This window comes from Oncorhynchus kisutch, linkage group LG11 (assembly GCF_002021735.2).
Source record: "Oncorhynchus kisutch isolate 150728-3 linkage group LG11, Okis_V2, whole genome shotgun sequence".
Taxonomy (NCBI): Eukaryota; Metazoa; Chordata; class Actinopteri; order Salmoniformes; family Salmonidae; genus Oncorhynchus; species Oncorhynchus kisutch.
This window is the reverse complement of record NC_034184.2, coordinates 51,486,040-51,497,385: the sequence shown is the minus strand read 5'-3', so window position 1 is coordinate 51,497,385 and position 11,346 is coordinate 51,486,040. Positions and strand designations below refer to the sequence as shown.

General features: G+C 42.5%; 1 protein-coding gene across 2 annotated transcripts in view; it reads left to right on the top strand.

The window, feature by feature from the left end:
• Positions 1 to 536: 536 nt before the first annotated feature.
• Positions 537 to 11,346, top strand: part of LOC109899551 (homeobox protein Mohawk) — a 28,125-nt gene continuing 17,315 nt past the window's right edge. The window contains exons 1-6 of one of the 2 annotated variants that reach the window (XM_020494888.2): positions 537 to 668; positions 1,555 to 1,846; positions 4,107 to 4,157; positions 4,340 to 4,499; positions 7,161 to 7,314; positions 8,833 to 9,174. In XM_020494888.2, coding sequence (XP_020350477.1) covers positions 1,665 to 1,846; positions 4,107 to 4,157; positions 4,340 to 4,499; positions 7,161 to 7,314; positions 8,833 to 9,174 — 889 coding nt within the window. In that variant the 5' untranslated portion in view covers positions 537 to 668; positions 1,555 to 1,664. The remainder of the gene's footprint in view (positions 669 to 1,554; positions 1,847 to 4,106; positions 4,158 to 4,339; positions 4,500 to 7,160; positions 7,315 to 8,832; positions 9,175 to 11,346) is intronic. The other variant, XM_020494889.2, reaches the window with a different exon arrangement.

The following is an 11,346-nucleotide window of genomic DNA, read 5'->3' as shown; positions in this document are numbered from 1 at the left end:
GATAGGCTTTACTCAAAACATAAGCACTCTGACAGATTGTGCATAAAATGGAAAATGCTCAATATGAACTGATGTCTGAAATAAGAATTACATTTCAAGTCCATAATTGTAAATAACCTCGCATTTTACACGCTCCAATTGACTGCGACCTATAGCTGAAACTCATGAGCACCTGCACAGATGCAGTTGACCAAGCCAGGGGCCGTTATTTGGTGAGAATGTGTTGCTTCAGACTACCCCTACAACATACTCAAGAAAATGTGCGTACAATAGAATGAAACAAAAAATCTCACTAATATATACTTTATTGCTTAGAAATTTGATATCGAGTGCAATAATAGACCGATGGAAAAAGTCTAGACGCGAACTAGCAGCGAAACACTGCAGCGCTGTATCCCCGATGCCTTAAGGCTATGCGAGCCGCGGAACAGGCATAGAGCATTAACTTTATGTTCGCATGCTGGGGCTCTGTGCTAGGAAACATGAGAAGGGTGACACATTCAGATTCCCGGGCTGAGAATCGGAGGCCACTGAATAAAGCAGAGAGGCGACCGCGGTTCGTGTGGTTTCAGCTAAGGAACTTAGAACGGGAACATGTGAGCAGGGAATGGACAACTGGAAGCAGGATTACTACACACTACACAAGACGCAGGCGGGCTGCGGTACAGGTAACTGAGAACGAGACACCGTCTGATGGGGTTTCTTATGTGTGACTACAATGGAAAAACGTCTACCTCAACTTGAAAGCGCGTTACCTTATCCCCGGAATGGGATATATCTGGCAACATTGTTCCGTGGTGATGGCACGGTATATCCCTCCCGTGACTGGAGTCATGCTCATGTTAAACCAGAAATATGTATCGGTATGATAGTAGGCTACTCTAACTGTAAATCATAAACCTTGACGGTTTAAAATCAAACAAAAGCAATCTCAAATGTATAGCTGAACTATTTTGTGTGTCAGCTCAAACGCACCTCTGAAATGTCTGACGACGATAGAGAGAGATTTCATGGCAACATGTGGTGTGGAATGCATTGTATCTCTAAAATCAAGGGGGGAAAGGCGATGGAATGACATTACGAATGAGCCCGTGCGGATGTGGACCCATTTAGCACATCTGATGGACCGTATTTTTTCTCAATGTATTGACATTCTCTGTATGTATGGTGAGGTTGTTTTGACATTTTAGTCATTTTGTAGCCTAGTGAATATATTTTAGTGAGTAAAATATGAAAATATCGCTCACATGAATGCTTAATGGATTCATGGCACCGCACAGCAGTGCAGAGAGGGATGTGTTTTATTGAGATGGATGGTCTTTGAGTATAGTCAAGAACACTACTGTCTCTGTGATTTCATTCAGGCTTTCGCTTATTGCGTAAATTGATCTACCATGAATTAGGATCAAATATAATGCAATTTGATTTTTTGCGCATCATCATATTATCCATAGATTCAAAACCATATATACAACTTTAGTAAATGATACCAATCTGAATCTGATAACCCCAGCTGCATGAATTTTGAATCCCAATATTCCACTTGCTTCACAGGGGACTCACCGGGACACTGGGGCAGCAGCTTCAATAAGAAGTGAAGTGCAACAATATTTGAGAAATATAATTTTACGAAGCAGAGATAACAGAGGAATACCGAACCAAAGATGAATACTATTGTGTTTAACAAATTGAGTAACCAGGTCCTCTTCGATGAGAAGGCGAAAGAGGTCGAGAGGAGCAGCATCAATTATTTAGAGGTAATAGATGGACAGCATCCGGACCTTCATCCAGACCTGCTATCAAGCAATCATCAAGTTATCAAAGACAACGGCATCAGACACAGGAGGTATGTCACTCATTCAAACTTCTCATAAACAAAGCAGACAACAAAACTTGCAACAGTGTTTAGATGTTTTAATGAATGCACTTCGGTTTGCGTTGTAAAGTCATATTTGGGTAAGGGAACCTTTCTGGTGGCGCAACTGAATAAGGAGTGATACACACTGTGTGAAAGGTGTAAGAAGTCGATGGTGCAAGTTTGAATTGTGCAGATTCGTTTTTTTTAATGATGGTGAACCCTGGTAACCAAATGTGCTTGATGTGCAATTACGTATTTATAATGCAAGAGGTAGGCTTTTCGAAAGTAATGTTATCTAATAATGTTTTTGGATATGTTCTAAACAGTCATTTAAATGATACATTCAGACAAAAGGTTATCTAAAATGAAATCATAGCACATCTTAGCTAAATATGAACCACATTAGGTTGTACATGCATATTTCATTTTCCCATCAATGCATTAAAATCTCATCGTTTTAGGGAAATTGCAGGAAATGACTATTTACTATTACAACCTGGTTTGTATTTTAGTGTTGATATTCACAGATAATATACAGATTAATATCTAGGCCACCTGTGTTCAGTAGCGTGTATAAAACACTCTTCGTCTGTTTCCAATATATGAATGTGCCCTTCAACTCAATGTGTGGTGTAGTCAATCATGGCATTTTTATTTGGGAGGGAGAGCGAGAGTAAAAAAAGGATTAATGTCATGCGTTGTTTTCATCTAATCAGTACTCAGAGAGTCACAATTCCTCTGATTGACCCATGGGCTGTCTACACTCAAGACGCAATGTATTTACAGACAAGTACAGTAGTCCCTTCTATGTTTGGATAGGCACCAGCATCGAATCAAACGTGATGCTGGGTGAATCACTAGTCAATTTAAGCAAACGTCCTACACACGGACGGTCTCCGTCAGAGCCGGAGTTATTGAGCTACGTCTGAGAGACGGAGGGATAGATAACACAATGTCGTGAGGTGCCGCTTCGCGAAGAATATCATTACTAATGAAGAATATTCATTTAGATACGAGGTGTGTGTCGCCAAAATTCACTACAGGGGAGTAAAATGTAATTTAACATACATATCTACATTAGAAGGGAAGTATTTGTAGAACATGAATTTCAGGCAGACTTGAAGTTAGTAGAAAATATGTTACATCTGCAACGGAGCTTCGGAGACAGAAGATAACGCAGGAATATCGCAGGGCCATAGTGACATCTACAGGTTTAAAAATCATAGGCAGCAGATTAGATGTATCAAGAAAACATCTCTCCCATTTGGAGTCCCTTTAATTATCAAAGTCTGAGAATGTTTCGTTACCAAAATACGTAGGCTATCGCTCGATTTGGAAGTAGCTTGCACTTGGTTGAAAGATAGCACTTACACAGACAGCACCACGCAAAACGTAGCCATACTTGAGACACGTCTAGCTGCTACCATGGGTGTAAAATGGAATGCTATTATTTTTTTTAATTGCGACGTTTTCGTGCTTTGCGGGAGGAGAAGCACCGCAAAGAAAACAGACAACCAATAAAACGCTTCTCTGCGCCAGCTTAAATATAGCACACTTTGGTGAGAAAATGACACACTCTCCAACGGCCATTTAACGTGTTATGACTCTGGATAGCCTTTCTTCATGAAGTAAGTCTACAACATGGACGGAATATCCACTTTAGGTCGTGTGTAAATAAACAACAATATTCTCTCTACTATTTATAAAGTACCACTCATCCACGAATTCAATCTAAGATCACGTCACTTGTTTTTTGTGTGTTTATTTTCCCCAAAGTTTTTCCCCACCCAAAAATGCATTAAGATGTAGGTCTAATTATATGAAATTGATATGTTGGTAATTATAGCCTATTCCTTTATCATTGTTTTTCCAAATACGTTTTAATGAGAGGCTATCTTAATTGATTAGCCAAATGGTATTTTGGCCTATATTAGAACTAATATAGCCTACCTCAGGTATAATTAATGTATGCACAGTGAATTAAACCCTAGGCTAAATGTAATTGATATCCGCGAGTATAAACCCAGGGTCGTTACAATATTACCGAATTAGACTACTCTTGAGTGTAAAAGTTGTACATCACTGATCAAGTTTTTGCCAACAACTTCTATAAAAGGAAAATACGTTGTAGCCTACAAAGAGAAATATTTAAAATAATTTCCCCGTGTTACAAAAAAAAAATCTTAACAGCAATGTTTTAATATTTTCTATAAATTCACTATTGTTTCATCATGTCAATTTCTTATAGGCCTACAGTCTGCGACCTTGACAACTACGTTATGAAAACAAAATCAGAAAAGTATGTGCCACTTTTCCGCATAAATGAAACGTCAATAATATATAGATTTTTCTTAATAAATTTGTTTCATAACGAAAATGTTTATTGACAAGGGCCTCAATTCAATTATTTAGGCCTATTTTCTCTAGAGCAGTGTCTGACGCACTTGTTGCTCTCTCTCTCGCGCTCTCTCCCTTGTACAGGGGCCGTCAGAACAGCGGGAAGGTGCGACACAAGCGTCAGGCCCTTCAGGACATGGCGCGGCCCCTGAAGCAGTGGCTCTACAAACACAGGGACAATCCGTACCCGACTAAAACGGAGAAAATCCTGCTAGCCCTTGGCTCTCAAATGACGTTGGTCCAGGTGGGTTTCTCTCTTGTTTGAAATATTTCAAGATTTCAGGACAGTTCAATTGGAACAGCAGTTTAACCACAACGTAATTTGATTGTTGTTGATATGATATTGTATTGAAATGAAAATAGAACAGTATATGGATAAATAATTAGTAGTAATTATCATAGTGAATAACAATTAATTCTAGTGTAGCCTACATTTTAATTTGTCACAGAAATGGTCAATATTAAAATCATGGCATTCCGATTGTCTCTATGAATAATTCATCTTTATTTAACCTTATGATTTTCATTATGAACAATATTTTCCTTGTTCATATCTCTTGTTAAAGCTTGTTTATACTTGTTTGAAAATATAGCCTCATTATAGCCTACTTGTCTTTGCAAATAGGCTGTTTGCACTTATGTGACCTTTCAGTGTTGTGAGTCATAGAGCATAGCGTTCCTGTAGATTACTATGTTTCCATCATAAAGTGACAAACACCAGAGAGAGAGAGAGAGAGAGAGAGAGAGAGAGAGAGAGAAAGAGAGAAAGAGAGAAATAGAAAGAGCCAGAATGTGAGATAGAGAGAGCAGCAACAGAACGCAACAACTGAGCTCCTCCCTATGGTATGTTCTGTCTGACATGGGGCTTGTACAGACCTATGATCTTAATTTGAGACAGTTTGCTATAATAATCCTGCAGCAACAGGAAATGTAAATTATTACGTGGATTATAATTCATGGACATTATTTGTAGGGGTTGATGCATTTTTCATTAGGGCAAATCAAGTCTGACATTTTAAAGTGAAATTAAGAGGCATTTTTAAACTTTGAATACACTACAAAATTACATTTCCTCAGCAACAAAGAGTGAACAAATTAAGATCCTACATCTGCATGTTGCTGTGTCATCTGCACACAACACAAGGTCATAAATGATAGAGGGAGGGAGGGATCTAAGGCTTTCATGGCTATTTCCCCGTTCCTGCGTCGGTCGCCTCATCTGTTTTTCCTTTGGGTCCTAATGAAGCTGTTTGTTTTGGGGAGAAGAATGCTTTACATGGAACACACACACTCAGGCCCACACACCCCCACACACCCTATACGGGGGTACAATGCCATGTTATGTTCATTCTGTCTGTCTGTCTGTCTGTCTGTCTGTGAAACAAGGTGATGAACCCTGTGGTGTCATAACACTGTGTAATATCATCACACTGTGTTTGATATCTGTGGTGGTAACCCGTCATTGTGATCTGGTGTGAGTCCCAAATGGCATCCTATTCCCTACATAGTGCACTACTTTTGACCAGAGCCCTATGGGCCTTCATTAATAGTAGTGCACTATATAGGAGAATAGGGTGCTATTTTGGATGTAGACCAGGCGTGACACCCATCCATCCTCTCGCAGTCGCAGTCTCAGTCTTAATAACATATTTTCTTACAGGCTGATAAGCAAATTGCCTCAGACCTCTAAGTGCTCTCTGTCTTTCTCAGCCTTCTCCAAGCCACATGTAGACGTCTCAGCTAAGGCCCCTAGTGTAACATGCCCTCAGCTAGAGACAAAGGGGACGTGGGACTCTCTTCGTTAATGATAAACGTGATACTGAAACACAGGAAAGGTCCAAAAATAAGTACTCTAATATATGTCCAGCCCAACCCTTTCATAAGTTGCTTGAAGTCTATTGAGCATGAACAAATATTCTAGTATAACATCTTATGGGCTCTGGTTCTTGTGAAATCGAGAAGGCAGGGTTAATTTCATTTCATTTCATTGCTTTAGAGAAGACGGGTGCTTGAAAAAAACAAATATTAGAAGGAGAGTGTCGGAATCCAGAATAAGCACATAGGACTGGGTACATTGGGTTGGAAATAAGTTAATGTAACGTTACATTCGCTGGTCCTGTCAAGCATTTGGGGGTGTTAAACCTTTGTGAATGGGATTTTGAAAGCCTTTGATATAGACTAGAGGACGATAGATGACTAGACTAGATGAATGCTACAGTGTTTTATCGCTGCTCCTACCCATTTCCTCAGTGTGTCTGGGATGTCTCGGCGACTCTGGTTCAGCGGTGTTATTGGTATCAGGGTCTGCCATACGGCAACCTGACTCTCTCTCCGTCTCTCTCATGCCCAGGGTAAGGCAGGCCGGATGGAGGGAGGCACAGCAGACATTTCCCTAAAGGATAGTCTGTGTAATGTCATTTCCCCACTTTCTCTCTCTCTCTCTCTCTCTCTCTCTCTCTCTCTCTCTCTCTCTCTCTCTGTCTCTGTCTCTGTCTCTCTCTCTCTCTCTCTCTCTCCTCTCTCTCTCTCTCTCTCATCTCTCTCTCTCTCTCTCTCTCTCCTCTCTCTCTCTCTCTCTCTCTCTCTCTCTCTCTCTCTCTCTCTCTCCTCTCTCTCTCTCCTCTCTCTCTCTCTCTCTCCTCTCTCTCTCTCTCTCTCTCTCTCTCTCTCTCTCTCTCTCTCTCTCTCTCTCTCTCTCTCTCTCTCTCTCTCTCTCTCCTCTCTCTCTCTCTCTCTCTCTCTCTCTCTCTCTCTCTCTCTCTCTCTCTCTCTCTCTCTCTCTCTCTCTCTCTCTCTCTCTCTCTCTCTCTCTCTCTCTCTCTCTCTCTCTCTCTCTCTCTCTCTCTCTCTCTCTCTCTCTCTCTCTCTCTCTCTCTCTCTCTCTCTCTCTCTCTCTCTCTCTCAGGTTTCTAACTGGTTTGCCAACGCCAGAAGGAGGCTGAAGAACACAGTGAGACAGCCAGACCTGAGCTGGGCCCTGCGCATCAAACTCTACAACAAATACGTCCAAGGCAACGCAGAGAGGCTGAGTGTCAGCAGCGATGACACCTGCTCAGAAGGTAAGCCCCAACCCTTCCCTCACTGCCAACCAAGCATCTTCCTCCTCCCATATGCCTCGTATCCGACAGCTCCAGCTCCAAAGTAAGGATCCATTTATGCATGGCCATGTGCTGGTGTTATAAATGGCCTGTCTGTGGTTGTGTCCTAAATGGCAACCTATTCCCTATATAGTGCACTACTTTTGACAAAAAGTCACAAGGTCACAAGTATTGCACTATATAGGGAATGGGGTTCTATGTGGGACGCACCCTGTGTGTCCTGGTAGACAGAAGCTGAGGTTCAGAGACTGTGACACGCTGTCATTAAGACACCCTACTGGGCTAGCAGGGCTGAGGACTAGATTCCCCTTCAGATCCCAGCCTGCAATTGGAAATGAGAGGCTCTGTCAGCTGTGTTTTTCTCTCTTTCTCTCTCTCTCTCTCAGCTCTTTCCAGGTGACACAGAAAAACACCCGTGCCCTATACTGTGGTGTCACTCAGTCTCTTAATCCCTAATTAGGTTTGTTGAGGAGGAGTCTTCACTTTGCATGGTGTTCTCCAGTGCCCAGAGACTTACTTATCTTGTCATAATACAGTTCGGAACTTTTTATCAGCTCTTCTCCCTGCCATGATCCATATACTGCTGGCCAAGCCACTCTATCAGATCCCCAACTGTGATCTGATAGAGAGTTAGTTATGTTACCGAGTAGACCATGATCCCAATGACCCTGTATCTATTCAGTCTAACTGTCAAGGTCTCGCTGTTAGATATTTCAACTCAGTGTCGGCGAGGTTGCCGTGGCAATGCCTCAACAGGAAGAGGTCAGGGGTCAGACCGGGGGAGGCTAAAGGTCACATGTAGCTCAGGTTTATGTCCGACTTGAGGAAAGGCATGAAAGAGCAATGTCAAAGGCTTAAAAAAGGAACCTTTGGCTAGCTTGCTTTACATGTCACCTGAGGATTTCAACCTCACTCTCGGATGTGCAATGTATGTCTCGATATACGCCTCAAATATCTACTTCAGAAAGCAGGGGGAAGGAAAGCAAATTTGTCCATGTGGTTCTGATATGTAAAAGCTATAATTATAATTTGGCCCAAACTGAATCAAAACTCAGATCTGCCGAAATTACCCAATTACAGTCTTGGCACTGACACTATCTAGAGTGGAGCTCTCTTGATTTCCTTCATCCCGAGAGGGTTACTGTTTTTCAGCAACGTGTTTTATCCTCTGTATTTTCTTTCATCAGAGGGGGCCAATATTTTAATTCAATCTCAGCCGCAAAGAGCTCCCTGGAAAGGATTTATTTCTGCAAAGAGTAACAGCAATGTGCTTTTTATAGAGAGGAAATGGGCTACCAACCGTTATGGTTTGGTAATGCCTTGGTCTTAAGCTGATAGCTGGGGTCTTTCTTTACTGTAGTTGTTTGAAGCCCTGCAAACTGGAGGGCATACAGACAGAGGAACTAAATGTCAGATTTGTCTTTCTTTCTCTCTCTACTTTGTCTGTTTCCTTCCTGGTGGCGCCCCCTGGTGTTGTAGATGGGGACAACACTCAGCGGACGCAGACGAGTGGCGTTGAGTTTAGCAAGCCCATGTACCAGAGCGTCATCAAGAAAGAGGGCGCAGCCATGATGGGGGTGGGGCTCCGGGCTGCCGCCGCTGCCTCATTGGCTGAGGACTATGTGACTCCGCCTCCCAAGTACAAGAGTAGCTTGCTCCACCGTTACCTCAACGATTCGCTGCGACACGTCATGGTAGCCAACGCCGTCATGGATGCCAGGAAGAGGAACCACTCAGGATCCTTCAGCTCCAATGAGTACGACGATGATCTCCTCTCCCCGTCATCCTCAGAAACCGAGGCAAACTTTGTTTATCGAGCTGGTAAGAGTCCTTACATTCCTTCTCACATTCTTTCCTCAAGATTTAGACGCCTGCTGCTTCTCTCTTCTCTTTTTTCTCTTTCTGTCCCCATCTGCACATTTTGTTTTAATTCCCGGCCCTCAGCCCCATCTGGCCCATTCGTTGTGAGGAAGGCGTTCTTGGGCGCTGTGACGATGTTCCACTGCTGTTCCACTCCCTGTTGTCCAGTTTCAACAGCCTGGTTCTGGTTCTCTGTACTCCCTGTTCTCACACTCTCCTTTCATTTCAGATGTGTGAAAGTTAATATGATACTTGTGGCTACTGAAATGGACCTCCTAGGTACCTATAGGAAAGGATAGCCTGGCCGGAGCCTTAAATTAGTCTATTATTAGATTAAATCTGTGTCCCAAATGGCATCCTATTCCCAATTTAACGCACTACTTTTTCCATTTGGGACCTGGCCAAGTCTAATATAAATCTCTCTGTGTGTTCTGTTCATACCAACAGAGAGACCCTGGTCTCGCCCTGTCTTAGGTCTGCGGTTTACGGTTTAACACTAGAGACACAATAAGAACATGTGTAACTTACTCACATTCTGACTACTGTTTAGCATGTCTTTGATCCTGCCATGAGGCCTTACTGAAAGGGAGAGAACAGGGCAGACATGGGAGGGAAACTGTTTGTGTGTGTGTGTGTGTGTGTGTGTGTGTGTGTGTGTGCCAGCGTGTGTGAGCCAGCGTCTGTGAGCGTGCAGCTTTCCCCAAGGCGGAGCAGGGGCTCAGTGCAAATAAAACAAAAACAAAGCTAAAGTAATACAAAACAATGGATATATTTGAGCGAGGCACATGAAACAAAGAGTGTGCATGTGAGTTTTCCACTTGGCATATGAATTTCTCACAGTGCAGTGTCCCTTAACCCCTGGTTTTAGTGCCTGTGGGCTGGCCTTGGATATCAGAACGGCTGTATGTGCTGTGACTTATAAAGGCTTCATGGTTTCATGGTTTCATTCACCCACAGGTTTCAGGTGCTGTTACCAATCAGACCTACTAGTGCTGCATGAAGTTCTTACAGTTCCTCTTCAGTTCTAGAACAACTGGGACTCTGTTTATTAAAACGTGCCTATAGGGAATTCAGATTGAGGTGGAAGAGTGGGATTGGGATGGGGTAGGGTGAGGGATATTATCCAATTTTATTCAAACTTGATCATATTGGCTAAATGTGTAGATCTCTGGGGCCAAGCTTCATGCCATTCAGGTCGGTGTCAGAAGAAGGCCCCAAAAAATGTCAAAGACTCCAGTCATAGACTGTTCTCTCTGCTACCGCACGGCAAGCTGTAACGGAGCGCCAAGTCTAGGTCCTAAAGGCTCCTTAACAGCTTCTACCCCAAACCATAAGACTGCTGAACAATTAATCAAATGGCCACCCGGACAATTTTTGTAACTTTAGTTTATTTAGTAAATATTTTCTTAACTTTATTTTCTTAAAACTGCATTGTTGGTTAAGGGCTTGTAAGTAAGCATTTCATGGCGCATGTATTCGGCGCATGTGACAAATACAATTTGATTTGATTTTGAAGTGATGTTTAACCGGATAGGGGAGGCAGTCCAATGAATCTCTCCAGCGATCACGACTGTTACAATCCTCCATCAAATCCTTAAAACTCCCTGACCCGAAAAACTCTATTTCTCTCACTGAGACACCTGCTGAGCACGGCAGTCACCAGCCAGACACAGACAGAGAGAAATACAGAGAGCGAGAGAGAGAGAGAAAGAAAGAGGGACAGAGAGATGGATATAGAAAGAGAGAGAGAGACGGAGAAAAAGAGGAAGTGAGAGAGAGAGAGAAAAAGGTAGAGACAAAGGTAAAGAGAGACAGAGAGAGCAAAAGAGAGAAAGAGAGACAAAGAGAGCAAAAGAGAGAGAGAGAGAGAGAAAGGGAGAGAGAGGGAGAGGCTTAGCTTATTAGGCTTCAGCACAGGACTCGATTTAATAAGAAAAATATATAAGGAATTATTTACCTGGCCCACATAATGTTTTAATAGAAAGTAACTATTTTATCTCCATGGTAATTCTAATGTCTTGGCTGTGACTTCTCTCTCTTGGGTTTCTGGGCTGGCCAGCCAGGCATTATTGGGAACGGTTACATGCGAGAAAAGAAGGGAGCTTGAATCCCGATGCACGGAAAGTTATCTGA